The 15,255-nt window shown below is 38.6% G+C and overlaps 1 protein-coding gene across 4 annotated transcripts; it reads left to right on the top strand.

Annotated features, from left to right (window-relative positions):
* Positions 1-432: 432 nt before the first annotated feature.
* ca14 (carbonic anhydrase XIV) lies at positions 433-13,395 on the top strand. 4 transcript variants are annotated; one of them, XR_005639707.1, is made up of 13 exons: positions 433-822; positions 1,206-1,229; positions 3,593-3,772; positions 4,027-4,172; positions 6,541-6,636; positions 6,724-6,790; positions 7,505-7,662; positions 9,029-9,155; positions 10,017-10,040; positions 10,191-10,275; positions 10,441-11,283; positions 11,385-11,438; positions 12,477-12,501. XR_005639707.1 is itself a non-coding variant. In XM_039805762.1 (13 exons), exons 1-13 carry the CDS (start codon positions 753-755, stop codon positions 12,586-12,588), a joined length of 1,185 nt encoding a protein of 394 aa, XP_039661696.1. In that variant the 5' UTR covers positions 434-752; the 3' UTR covers positions 12,589-13,395. The 4 variants fall into 4 exon arrangements, 3 of the variants coding, with proteins under 3 accessions (XP_039661696.1, XP_039661698.1, XP_039661697.1); XM_039805762.1 differs by having other exon boundaries at positions 434-822; positions 10,441-10,482; positions 12,477-13,395; XM_039805763.1 differs by lacking the exon at positions 10,441-11,283 and having other exon boundaries at positions 435-822; positions 12,477-13,395.
* Positions 13,396-15,255: the final 1,860 nt, after the last annotated feature.

Below are 15,255 nucleotides of genomic sequence, written 5' to 3'. Positions count from 1 at the left end.
CCACTGTGTGATACACCCTCATCCTCTCTTTGCTGTTTCTCTCAGCTCCTTTCATTGCCTTTTTAATTTAATTTTTTTTTTAATTCTTTTTTTTTTAAGTTGACTCTGAGAGATATGCATAGTAATTACAATGTACCTTTACTTCACTTTACCTGTGCAAATGGCAAATAAATGTCTTGAATCTTCTTTTTATATCAGGTATTTGCTAATAAAGTTATGAGGACAAATGAGGTCAGAGTTAATTTATTGTCAAACTGAAACAACTTTCTTGCAAGAATTCAGAAACATTTTAAAGTTTTTTAAGTTTAGCAAGTGAGACACCTTGTCTCAGATTCATACATTTCTCCCCTGTGATCTGTGCTTTTTTGCGTCATATGGCCTATATTGCCATCCATTGTCTCCATGCAGTAACCTCCTATTCTCAGTGCTGTATTCTGTCCTCTCACCCTAACGCTGAATTAGTTCTCACTCACTGGTCCCTCTTTGCTTCCCGGATTTATCTCCATCTCTGCCTACTCTTTCTCTCTGTTCTCTTCATCTCTCTCTTCCTGAGACCTGCTGTGGTGCCCTGTATGTCAGAGTGGAGCCGGCATGTAACACACTTACTCTGGCTGTAAACAGGGCTGTGGCAGGTGGGATCGCTGGACCCACTCAGTCTCTCCCCCATCCCTCTCTCTTTCTTTCTCTCTCACTTGCTCCTCATCTCCTTGTTCGCTTTTATTCATTTCTGTGTATGGGCAAGGAGGGCTAACATGGACTATTTGGGTCTTTTTATCTTTCTAATGCTTCTGTGTTTCCAGTGGACAACTGCCCCTGCTGCTGGTAAGGTCTTAATCTACCAAATAACCAGCATCGTGTTAGATTGTTTTGCTTTGATATTGCTGTTGTCAATTGTTTTTGTGTTCAGTGTAAGATGTAGTAAAAATACTAAAATAACACTTGGATTTTAGTAGTATTTGTGCATTTGTTGTTTAGAGTTGTACTGAAATTATATATATAGAAGCAGCACTGGTTGTAGATAAGAAGTGATGAAAACACAACATAAATAGTTGAGAAATTCAAAATATATAATATTTAATCCCACAGATGTGATGCTTTTAATGTGGTCAGTTTTTGTTCAAAATCATATTAAGAACCACTGTGAACTTAAAGAACGGGCTAAGAATAAGAATGTTGAAGTTTATTTTCTTTTTATTCTTTTTCAGAGGAAATCACCTGGACCTACACTGGTGAGTTGAAGCTTATTTGTAGAGCAAAATCTCATGCAAAGGCGATTCAAAGAGTAAAAGATGATGATAAAAAAAAGACAAACAACAACATATACAGACAACATATGATCTAGATACATTTTATGTCAGACATAATGTATAATTTGGGGCTAGACTATCAAAAGCTTTATAGACCACAAACAAAATCCAGAAGAATTAGCATTTGATATGATTGATTCTTTTTGTTGAAGTTTAATGAAAATAAGTGCAACTATCTGAATGATACTCATATGCAGTCTTTTCACAGGTTAAATATGCATCTCTAAAACATTAAAACTATCATAAAAGCTCCTGTAAGTGTAAAGATTTGTGCTTTCCCCCCCTCATATCTCCTAGCCCCTCACCCTCTGTTTTTCTCTACTTCTCTCTCTGTCAGTATTAGTTACAGTTCAACAAGCTGGCATGAGCACAGCAGTCACACAGAGATGATGAAGGGTTGGAGGGAGATAGAGAGGAAGAAATCAAGAAAAAGGCAGAGAGAGAGGCATGCGGAGGGAAGCAGGTGCACGAGGATGAGGGTGCTCGACAGAGAGAGGGAGATGGGACGGGATGAAGCAAAAGCATACCAAATCGTGCCCTGTATTGTAGCAGCGCACAATAACCTATGTGTTTATTGTGTTGTGGACGCACACTGGCTGCCTATGCCGTGGACAATGACATTGTGGGAATGAATGGGGCACACAGACCCCCACTCTCTGCATGTATTCAGGAGAGCTACACCAATCTACAGTACATGCAGAATACACAGCAAACTGTAGAAGCTGTGACTGGAGCAAACTGGTATCTATACATGCCAGGCCATTTAGGCATTATTATAGTAGATAGGGAAGCAAGTGTATTGTGCAGAAACATGTGGTGTAATCTTGGACTGGTTGTCAATATGTTTATTGACATGTGTCTTGCATTCAGATGGATTTAACCTAAGTCTTTTTGTCAAGACTTTGAAAATAAAAGTCACTGGGATTCATCCAAGGTCCATAATATGGACTGAGGGTGTGTGTGTGTGTGTGTGGCATGTTGTGTGACACAGCATTGCATGATGTGGCCCTCGCTGAGCGTTAGCTGAAGTGGAAAGTCAGTTTTGTTATGCACAACATTTTGTCACACGAAAGAGCAGAATTACATGGTTTATTTCCACCAGGGACGGAGTGTTACGTAAAGAAATTGAGGGAAAGTCAGTCCTACATTCCATCATTTTGATCATGCTTTGAGTGAGTGAATCTGCGTGTGTGTGTGTGTGTGTGTGTGTGTGTGTGTGTGTGTGTGTCTTTGTCCCTGTCTGCATTCAGGACCGGGATGGCATGCTAGGAGAGGTAGAACATGCGCAGAGGCACAGAATTGTCGGCCTCTGGTTACCATGGAGACCTCCATGGCGACCAGTAGCGGGCCGCGGGACTCACTTTTGAAGTTGGGTCGCGGTGGTGGGCTTTGCTGTGGAGAGTAGTGAGGGGCAGGGGGCAGAGAACAGATTAGAGGTGCAAGGTGGGGGGTTGCAGACACTGGAAGAGCAGTGGGAGGAAATGTGTTCACATCATTAATGTAAAGTCCCCTCCTCACAGAGAGAGAGAGAGAGAGAGAGGGGGGGGGGGATGATCACCAACCCCAACCAAACCATAATCTATCTCACATGGCACTGTTCTTGCATTGTGGGGTTTATTCGGTCTATAACTTTTGCTTCGTTTTTTTTTCATAAACATACACGCTTGTTTTTAACAACTTTAACATTTGCAAAATCTGCAATTGCAAATATGTGATTTGATACGTTTCTTTGCACACTACAGACACATTTTTTGTGTGTTGTCTGTTTTCTAAAGCATTCCTCTCCTTGCAATTGAAATTCAGATTTTTTGACTCACATGTCACTTTCTTTTTTTCTTTTGGACTCTTTTCTCTAACTTTCTTTTATTATGCAATGGGGAGACCACTTTCTTTTTTTACTCAGTGAACCAGAGCCTGAATCACTCTCATCTCCCTCAATTACTTTCTCAATATTTTTCTGTTCATTTTATAATACTATCAACAGCAAAGAGAGTATTGTTCATCATTTATAACCCGAATGGCTCAAACATAAAAAAGAAATGCCTTGTGCAGTCACAAATATGTTGTATGTACTTCCACTGCCTATTATGATCACTGTGAAACCCTATTTATTTATTTTTAATTTACTCCTCATTAAATTCACCACCACGAGCCTGTGAACCTAAAGAGAACAAGAATAATTGTCTTGTATAATAAGAGACTGATCAATGGAGGCTTTTCAGTGGGAGCCAGTGGGCTGTGTGATTTGGTGAGATCACGGTTTTCTGTCTTTTCTCTTGTCAAAGGCTTGGTGGGTCAGTCCGAGTGGTCACAGTATTTCCCCGACTGTGGAGGTACTTCTCAGTCCCCTGTTGATGTGGTAACCACCCAGACTAAATATGACCCTAGTTTGATCCCTCTGACCCCACTGGGCTACAGCCAGCACGGCAACAAGCCCTTCACTCTGTACAACAACGGACACACAGGTAACCATGGCAGCTAGCCGTCTCCCAGGTAGTTGATCTGTTTATACTGCACCAACCTCAATCAAAACCTGGCAGCAAACCTTCTACTCTCCATTTACAAATTCAGGAGATTAGTTTACATTTTGAGATATTTTATATACATTTTTTATGAAAAATCATATGCCTACAGAGTTATTTCTTGTCCAGTTATCTTTCCCTATTTGTCTGTTGAACTCGGAGAGAGAAAGTCAGCTCTTGTTATGCTCTTCTCTCAGCGGTCATTGACCTGCCAGACTGGATGGGACTGGGGGGGCTGCCCTGGCTCTTTACAGCTGTGCAGATGCACCTCCACTGGGGCAGCGGCGGCCCGAGTCACGGGGGCAGTGAACACACCATCAATGGACTGAGTGCAGATGCAGAGGTACGATCAAACACAGCTCACTGTAAATAGTAAAACCCAGTTATGATAGAGTAAAGGGGCGGTCAAGTAGTGTAATGATTGTAATATAATAATAGTTTATACAAAACTATAAACTGAGAGTGTACCGCTTGTGATTATGACAATTTGGATTTTATTTAAATGGGAAAAAAACAGAAATAGATGTACCACAACGTCCAAAGCAAAATAAAAAAAAAATACTTTAAAAAGCTTTGACTCTGAATCAAGAGTCAAAAATCCCGAGGGCGGCTGCATCTACAGAAATCTACTTGCTGGTCTTTGTTATGAAGGAGGATGAAAAAGTGTAAATTCTACCAGGCTAATAAGGTGACATTTATATAGGGTTAAAAAAATTAAGATGAACCAGGTTGCCAACTGGTGTTTACAGGAATACATTTTCTAATTTGTGGAAATAAGTGTGATTTAATTGAGCCTTTATAGCTTTTTTTTGTTTTAGTTTTAGTTTAATTGTATTTCTATGTCATGCCAAACATTTTGGACACCACAAACTTTGCATGTACAAATCATTCAGAGAAATACATGAATACAAATATATACATACACACATACTGTATATACATACATATATATAGACACACACACACACAGACACACACACACACATACACACACACAGTATATACAAACAACAAATCTTCATCTACAGATCATCTCGATAAAGAGCTTTTTCCCTCTTCTCCCAGGCTTTCTCAAGAAAACTGGCTAATTTATATGTTTCACATGTGAACAGCCATCTCAGTCTTTGAGCATCATCCATATTTACCAAATCAATCTCTGCTTTTATCTTACGAAACAAAAAAGTCACACTGTTCACAATAAAAAGGACAGTAGAAAACAAAATGGAACTCATTTTCGCTTTATGATTACACAAAGATTTAACAGTAGATACAAAATGGATCACACTGCCGATTTTAAGTGTATGAATATATTTCTACTGGACACACACAAGCTTCCATTGGATTGACATGAAAGTCGGAATTCAAGCAAAGTACACCGGTCAGCAAGCAAAGCTTTAACATTTTGTTCACATTATTGTGAATGCAATATGTGATCGAATAAATACATACTCACCAAATTTGTATTAATCCGCAGTTGAAAATGGTCTCCAACAAATACATAGTTTACTCCGGTTGGAGTAATGTTTGCTAAAAGCTACAGTGCCCAGCTGTAAATGTTTGTGACCCGCAACAATTAGTTGATTAATTGATTAGTCGATCGACACAAAATGAAGCCGTTAATCGTTTCAGTCATTTTTCCAGCAAAATTGACAAACATTCCCTGGTTCTAGCTGCTAAACGTGATGATTTGTTTTTCTTGGTTATATGAGACAGTAAACTAAATGTCTTAAGGTTTTAAACTAATAACAACAACAACAAGAAGCTAAGTTGAATACATTACTGTGGCCTTTGAGAAACTGTGAATTGAACTGTGAACTGTGAATGAATTGAAAGATGGGGTTATGGTGGAACTAAAAGAAGTTTGAGTCCTTATCTTTCTTGCTACATTTACTCTCTTCTCTTCTGTGACTGTCCCTCTTTCTTTCTCTCCTTGTCTCACACACACACACACACACACACGCACGCACATATATACACACACACACACACACAAATCTGTTATAGCTGCGTCAGCTTGGTTTAGGGATACGGATGGAAACTGCACACAGAACTCACATCCTCTAGAGTAGGCTGAGAGAGGGGTGCAGAAACAGACAAGCAACAGACTCAACTCAAGTTTTGGGACAGATTGCTGTTGATAAAAAAAACCAGGAAGATGTAAAACTTGTAGTGACTGGATAACCTTTGCAGGGAGGGGCGAAGATGGAGAAAGAGAGAGAGAGAATAGAGTAAGGAGGGAAGGCAAGCTGCACCTCAGTTCCTCTCCATCTGTCACTGTTTGGGTTTGCCAACACAAAGTTTTTTTCAGGGGTGAGCAGTTGGAAGAAGTGGAGGCGAGAGGGAATTTAAGCAGACTAAAAAGACAAAAATCATGCAGAGTCGATGAAATTATAAGAAAAAAAAATCACAAACAAAATGAAGGAGAGGACAATAAAAAACAAAAATGGAACCTGTCATGCATGAGTGGTCTTATTACATAATGAGACAATTAAGCTCTTTTTCATTCCCATCAGTCTCCTCGTCACTCTTTATTTTTTTGTTCGGTCATACTCTCAGAAGGAAACCGAGTTGCATGCAGCCTTCCCTCGCCCAGTCTCTCCCACTCTCTCTCTCTTCTTTGAACCCTCAGCTGTCACGAGGATAAACCAGGACATCTTTCTCTTTCTCACCACTGTGAATGGACAAACTGACAGTGTTCTTCCTCTCTCCAGCTACATGTGGTGCACTACAACTCTGAGCTCTACTCCAACATGTCCACAGCAATGACGCAGAGTGACGGCCTGGCTGTTTTAGGAATTCTCATTGTGGTAATAAAAGCAACGCTAGTAAACAGTAGCATTAGTTGTATTTTGAGCAATGTAATAAACATTTAAGCCTGAGTTCTGGTTTCCCAGACAGGTGAGGAGACCAATCTGGCATTTAACAACATCCTCAACTACCTGAGCCGCATCAGACATGCTGGTAGGTTGTGGCCGGGTACATGTATAGAGGTTTACTCCTCGATGCAGCGGTCGCGAGTTCGACTCCGACCTACTTCCCTTTGCTGCGTGTTATTCCCCCTCTCTCTCCTCTTTCATGTCTTCATCTGTCCTATCAAAATAAAGGCCTAATATATATGTGTATATATATATATATATATATATATATATATATATATATATATATATATATATATATATATATATATATGCCCAAATATATATATATATATCTATATAAAAACATGCTGGTAGGTCTACTTGAAATTGATATAAAACACATTTTGTTGTTTAGCACACATTCCTTTACAAGGAAGTGTGATTTATAAAAGTTTGTTTTCTTCTAAATTAAACAATATTTTAAAAGGTTAGTGAATAGCTTAGATCTGTTTTTTGCACTACTCAGTAATTTGCAGTTTCCATTTTTATTACATATTATTATTATTATTATTATTTTTTTTTTATTTTATTTTTTTTTTACATATTTTGTTCTGAAGCAAAACATAAAAAGAAACACATTGCTTTGGGAATTTAAGATACCGATGGGACAATGATGGAGAGATAAACTCAGCACATCAGTTGTTTTTCTTCTGTGTCCTGTTACAACTAACTCTTTAAAAAACAAAGGTTGATCATATTTGAGTAGTATCTATAAGACCTCACATACTCTTTTTCTCCTCTTTTCACCCACTGGCAGATCAGAAGGTGTCCATCCCAGCCTTTGACATCCAGTCGCTGCTCCCTAAGGATCTGGGGCGCTACTATCGCTACAACGGCTCCCTAACGACGCCGCCCTGCTACCAGAGTGTGATCTGGACACTGTTCAATGAGAGGGTCCAAATCTCAAAGGCACAGGTGAAGCAGAGACACCGAGACTCATCTAAAGCGTACAGAAGTAGACCCTACAAACCTCAACTCAGTGTACACCTTTGATGCAGACATTGGTTGCATTGTTGATTGTTGATCCATGATGGATCTTCTATAAGACAAATTGATCCAACATGAATTGAAATGTTGTCTAATGCCTAAATAAAAGATGAACACTTTTTTTCTGTATTGGCCCATCACAGACTATCTACATAACAGAAGTTTAATCATTACTGTTAGATACATCTAGATGCTAACACCTCTAGTCACTTTCTTCTGACTGTAGTTTTCGGCCAGGAGAAGATGTCGTCAGGTGGCGTCCAACTTTCATCAGATGTTTCGACCCCTGAACCACAACATCCTCCAGTTGGCGGGTCGGCAGTGGTGGCCAGTCACTTAAATTATTTCACCATTTTATCCTACAACTGCTGATTCTTGGCCTCGTAAATTATATTCTTGAGTTTACATGCTATATTATCAAACCACCAATTAGCATTTAATTTCTCAATTTGTAAATGGAGTAATCCTATACTGTTATAAGAAGTGCAAAAAAAGAAAAAAATATATTCTCTCATCAATTATGACCTAATTGCAGCAGAGATGGAAATACAGTACATTCATGTGCATTAGTGTAAATTACTTTAACTGAGAATTTTCTTCTTCTTTCCTTTGCATTGATGGTTTTGGTGGAATTGCTGTGATGTTTGTTGATTAAGTGCAGCAATTGTCAATGGGTTTTCTTAGTGGAAGATTTCATCTTACAAAAACGTCCTCATCAATTCCTTTTTTAGGCTCGTATGTAATAAGTTTAAAGTAGAAGTTACATTATAAACAAACTGTGCATTTGGGGTACCTATTAATATGTGAAATGTTTTGTCTGTTCAAGTTAAAAATGAAATTATTGAACGGTGGTGAAAAATGTTTTTCAATCACTACCGCCATACATTGTGTTTCACTGCTCTATAGAATTAGCATAAGAGTAGAAAAGTCTGACTGTGTAGCTAACTCATTCTATTTCTGTGGTCAATGTACAGTGCTGAGCAGCACCATTTTCTTAAATGACCACAGCAAACGGTTCATTGTCCATTTTCCTCTCATCCACACATCCCACTCTATGGACAGTCCCCAATTATATAGGAAATAATATCCAGCTAGTTACAACTACATTAGTGCAAACACTTGTTAACATGACTCGACATTTGCTCACTGAATTAGTTTACTCAGTGACTTTTACTGTATTTCTGTCTTGGAGTTAACGTTGCTAAATCGGTCACTTACTTTCTGTTTTAAATGTAGTGCCTCAGGACTGTAACTATTTCCCCCCATCCCTCTCCTCTTCATCTCTCCACTCCAGCTGCTAAAGATGGAGACGATACTTTACACCAGTAAAGTCGAAGATCCAGACAGAATGCTGCTGCAGGACAACTACCGCGCGACACAGCCACTCAACCACAGGGTCGTCTTCGCCTCCTTCACTGCAGGTTAGACAGACAGAGCATATAGGAAGAGAGAATTCATCATCATGTTGACTGCTGACATGAAGGATAAGCACATGCTGTGTTAGGAATCAGACATTTACCGGAAAAATGTTTTTCAAATATTGCCTGATTAGTGTAATATATAAGTATATTCTTAGAGTTTATCCTTTCAGATTGCACACATTTGAAGCTGCAAAATGTCACAGCCAATCTGCTGTGAACTTAGCCTAACAACACGTCTACTTTGGTGAATTGTAATGCCAGCATGCTGCTCGTAATACAAACCATAATAAGAAGCCAGCAGGAGGCCGTGTGGACCAAAGCTAGCAATTAGCACACTCTACGGTTAAAATGAAAAGTGGAATGTGGCGAAAAATTTGCACATTTTAAGGATTACCTGTGACTTGGTCTGAGTGAAAAGAGCCTTTGGATGGCAGGAATAGAGAGAGAGACAGAAATAAAGGGAGGAAGGTATGGAACATCGAGGGAGAGTTTTTTTGTTTGTTTGTTGCAAGCTGATTAGAGAAAAGGATTTGCAAAAACTAAACAGTGACTCCATTGTTATCACAAGAGTCTAACTGAGAAAAAAGGGAGAGGAAAAAAAGACAGAGATGTGAAAGAGGGAGATAGAGTGGTAGACAAGGACAAAGGAGAAAGAATTTGTGTAAAGTGCTCATTGTAGTGAGTGACTGAACTGGAAGGCCTGTGATATCAGCACTGTTGTCAAAGGCAGCAGGACTAACTAGACATAACAGCTGAACAGCAGATTCTGCCGAGATAAACCAACATATAAAAGCGTATGCACTAACATTTACTGTGATTTGTTAACAATTTATTCAATCTTTTGTTTTTGTTTTATTGTAGAATCAGGAAAGGAGCTCTCTTCTGGTAAGACTACATGGGTTTTTTCTGCATGTTTTTGCAAAAAAAACAATAAAGTAACTATCTGGCCGATGCTACTGATGATCACTCAATACCCTAAATAATTCAACAGTTCTCGTTTTTTTTTTTTTCTTTTTTTTTTTTTTTTTTTTGCAGGTGAAGTCACAGCTATAGTAATAGGAGTGATGTGTGGCTGTGTAGGTCTGGCTGTAATAATTCGCTTCATTGTAAAGACCATACGGTAAGAAGCTTAGCTTTGTTGCTCGGCCATTTCTCTGTTTCTTCCAATAGCTGCAGCAGTCTGCTGTTGTTCTGGTTTAACTGGGCGATCTGCAGAAAACTGTGGGAGCTGTCACTGTGAAAGTATCCTGTCTCTTCTCATTCTCCATCTCCTATCTCTTGGCAGATTTTTTACACTCCTCCACCGTGAATCAGTCGCGGTAAACAGGTGGTTTACCTGATCTCATTACTGACAAGGAAGCACAACTTGCACTGACAGTGTGACTTTTTCTTTATCTTGTGCTTGACAGATATCCTTAAGCGCAGATCTTAGATCAATAAAACCCTGATGTAAATCAGAGTCTGACATGACCTATGTTACTGGCTGATTTTGGCTCATCACAATTGATATTGGTATATATTTCACCAATAAGTACATTTTTGTATTTTGTAGTGTGTTCACCAGAGAGCACTGACAAGTTTATTTGTTGTAAAAAAATCCTATTCAATCCAGGTTTGGTTCACAGTTATTTAATAGCTAAATGTGAGCCACCCTCATCAAAACTAATACCCTTATTGATATGAATTGCTAATAAATTGATAAAACAGTCAAACAACATTATTGGCATTGTGTTGGCTGGACTCTATAATGAAAATACCGGTAAATGTATAATCCTCTTGGTAATGTTTTACTATTAAAGTTAAAAGCAACCCTAAGATCAGCGCTAAGGATAATCTGATTCTCTGACCTCTGCTGCAATAACATGGCTGTTCCCCAATATTTTCTCTCATAATCACCACAGATTAATGAAGGTATGTGGTGGGTCCCCACCAGTCAGTGATTTAACCTCTCCACTGCTTTAATCAGGGGTTCCCAAAGTTCCCATGTATGTTCCAGGGAGCCTCCAGAGTGCCCCTACATCCCCCTTTGGGAACCACTGGCTTTCATAATGTCAACCAGCTGTGTGCAATTACTTTAAAATGTCACCTCCAATCCTTCTATCTAATGTGAGCGGAGGAGGGAGAGAGAGTGAGTTTTTAACATTTTGCACACTGTCTCTTTGAAATGTTAAATCCAAGTTTTTCTCTCTGTTTTGGTTATGTCTTTCTGTATTTTTTGATCTGTGACAGCTCTACCTCTAGCTGGGACGTCCTACCCAGTAACCGGCCTGCTCCCATGTCAAGGTCAACGTTTCAAAATTACAACTTTTGACCTCAAAACCTTAACTTCTCAGAGTTACATTCCTGACCTCATGTCTTTGCTTTAACCACCCCCCTGTAGTGACTTATCCCCTTCTTTAACACTTCTCTTATAGCAGTGCTTAAAGACATTCCACAGACTGTAAGGAAAATAGTATTATATATATTTACTTTATAAACTTTTAGAGATGCCTTGGGGAATTCCCATAGTGTTGCTTGTGGTTTTAGAAATTCTTTCACATGAGTAAAAACTAAAAGAATAATCCTTTAATCCTAACGTTTTAGGTATGAAAGTTTTGTCAGCTGGTTATTAGTCTCGCATTGCCAGATCTCCACAGCACTATGTCAGCGATGGAGTATGGTTGGGCTACTCCACCTATCTATTCTGGGATAGGGGGAAAAAGCGCTGTGGCTTGTTTGTATTTCTTTAAACCAATCACAACTATCCCTGGGCAGCGCTAACAGCTGATAGCGGAAAAGCGAGAGGGGAGGGATCAGGCAGGTCAGGGTTTATCCCAGCAATGTACATCTTTTGAGTCAGACTAGCTGGCTATTGATGCAGTGAAATGACACTCACTGGATACGGATGTTCTAGCTCCGTCAATACCGAAACATGATAACACATGAAATCATGCCGGCCAAACAACTAAAAACTGTATTGTAAAGGTCTCCACTTCTGAAATGCCTCCAGTGGACATACAAACCAAGATGGAGAAGGGATGCAGCCATGTCCATGTTAACACATTTCTTCCCTCTTGACTGATACTTATTTTTCCACCTAATTATCATATATCTGTCAGTCTTGGAGGCCTAAAATTATCTCATGGTGGACTTTAACTGAACAACATTTCGGGCTCCGCTAGTTATTTCATAGTACACTAGAGCCCTTAACTCATGCACAACCTTCCATGCTTTCTTTAACAAATAAGGACCTCTGCTGGACAACATTACAAACTACACTGACAGCATACTTGCAGCATATGTTAGACTCAGTGGGAATGACTCTTCCCTTTCATGTTTCAGGATGAAGGGGCCAGAGAAAGCGAAAGAGAAAAAACAAGACATGGCTCTGAACTCAACCCCTAAAGCAGAAAAGAAAGAAGAACCCTCACCGTCTCCTCAGACTGAGCCCTAGCGGACGGCACTTCAGGGCTTCAGTCCAGACACATGCAAAACACCCTGTCCTTCCCTCTTGCCAATATGTTATCACTGATCCAACATGTTTTTCCTCATCAGTTACAAAAGGCAACAGGAAAAACATTTTACATAGTAAACTGGACACAGAACAAATCACCTGCTGCCCCGATCACTTCACTGTTTCCAGTTTTTTTTTTCTCCCACCCAAATTCAGCGATGTTGGCAGTCTTGGTATCAGATGTGTTTTTTCAGTTTGCATGTGAAGCACTTGGTGTAAATACGTCAGTGACTCTGAGTCGTATGTTTGCTCTTGCAATGCCGGGGATGCATGATTGGTTTATGTAAATACTTTGTAAAATATATTTTGTTTTTTGTTTCACGTTTGACCGTTATTTCATCTTCCTGCCTTCCACGCACACTACATTGTATGCCATGTAATAGACTTAAATAAATATGTACCTGTGTATTCATACTCAATGTAATATTTTTTTTTTTTTGCCCCTGAACTTACACATTGACACACAGAAGGTCCTAGCAAATGAAAATCTACGATGAAGGTTATAAGGGATTTACAGTGCTACGTATAAACTGATGCTGTCCAAACTCTGCTTAGTAGTCCAAGTCCAAGTCTCTGAAGTCAATATAGTGCATTATATTGTAAATGGATGAGTTATATTTATGTACATGTTTTCATTCTATTGGAAACACTGTTTTTGGTGCCACATATCTTTATCTGATTTTTTTTTTTGCTGTATATAACTCGTCAACATGGGCACCTCATTAAAATACTTGAATGGCAACCTCACCTGCTTTGATTTCTGTGTGTGTGTGTGTGTGTGTGTGTGTGTTGTCCTGACCACATTTCCCAAAAGTTAATTCTAAGCGGGAAAATATTATACTGCACTGCAACAATGCAACGTTTAGTCTGAAGCAAAGAAAAATAGCAATCTTACAAAAACCCTCCACATATTGTTGACAGAACCCCAAAGACAACAAGGAGACAAACTACTAGCTTCGAAGATCCACCCATGTTTCCCGTCTTCTTCTTGTGGTACATTGCAGCAATAATGTTTTAAGAACCTTTGCGAATTATTTGTCCATTAGATTCCCTTGAGAGATGAATTATCTCAAGCGATCTAGTAAACAATCTAGTAAACATTTTATTTCATACAAAATAGATAGATGATGATTTAACTATGCAGACATTAAACAAAGCATTTGATTTGTCTCAGAATCGTGACTAGCTTATCAAAATTACAATAAATCTTTAATTCAGGGGTTTGAGAAATACTAAATTAAAGCATTAACTGCACAAAGAAAGAAAAAACTAAATCAGAGGAGAAAGAGACAGTAAAATGTCTAATTAACTTACGCATTTATATATTTATTTCTTAGTTCTATGTGTATTAATAATATTTCTTATGTATTTACAATAAGGGTTGGAGTCCTGGTTATTGTCATGGTATAATTTTTACTCCAGAAGACGAAATGCGAAATGAGACAATGAGGAAGCTTTGTATAGTTATATTTTATATGAAAGCATTGTTTTTCCTTCAGTTTGGAAGCCCACTCCTCTACTTTTGTCGGTTTTAGGTGATGCCTTTATGATGCTATTATGATAACTATTTTTTGAATTTATTTGTATTAAATATCATGTTACTGTTTGCTTAAAGTGGAATTACTGGAATTGTTGGGTCTTTGTGTATTATAGAGTGTGGTCTAGACCTACTTTATCTGTAAAGTGTCTTGAGATAAATGTTGTTATGATTTGATACTATAAATAAAATTGAATTAAAATGTAATTGAATTAATATTATCTGTTAGACATAAAAGATATGTTTTCCATATTTATTCAGATTAAATTCAGAACAAAACCATATGACGTGTGTAACCATGTGTCAACCGTCAGTCACGTTTGTTTTGACCACTTTTTATTTTGGCGTTTTTAATTAAATCTCAAGCAATTTTATTATTTATTAATATTAGAGAATATAAATATAGAATAAAAGGATGAACCACTGTAGATCTAACTGGAAATTACCATGATTTTGATGCCCCTATTTGGGCATATTTAGCAGAGACACACACACACACACACACACAGAATCATGACCTTGCTCAAAGGTATGACAAAATGTTTGCTCAATTAAATCACATTATTTAAAATAAACAACAAAGGTAGACGTGCTATCAGTTTATCAGAGAGGTGTGTACTGCATGGATGTGTGTAAGTGTAGCAACGTTAGAACGCAAAAGTAACTCAACCCAAAGTCCAAACAAACCAAGCAACCTTGAGGAGGGAGAGAGCCAGAGTGACTGCCCAGGAACTCCTACTCCTATCATTAGTCCTTATTAGCCAATCCCCAGATCCCAGCAACCAAACCACCTTGCAAAAACAAACAAAACTGTTAGTTACAATAAATCACATTTTATATTAAACACCTGACCACGTCAATATTATCTCTAACACCCATTCAGGTCAGCGCATTATCTACATAACCCAGTGGCCATACATCCAAGGAAGCCCTTTAATGGTTCATGAAACATGAAAATGATAGGCAGTTCTAACAAACACGACAATGGTGCACGTGACAGGGGATCTGCTACCACATTGTCCTTGCCCTTAATATGGTGCATTTTCTTTTCTTTTTCTTTTTCTTCCCCT

Source organism: Perca fluviatilis, chromosome 7 (genome assembly GCF_010015445.1).
Source record: "Perca fluviatilis chromosome 7, GENO_Pfluv_1.0, whole genome shotgun sequence".
Lineage (NCBI taxonomy): Eukaryota > Metazoa > Chordata > Actinopteri > Perciformes > Percidae > Perca > Perca fluviatilis.
This window is presented reverse-complemented; position numbering and strand designations above follow the sequence as displayed.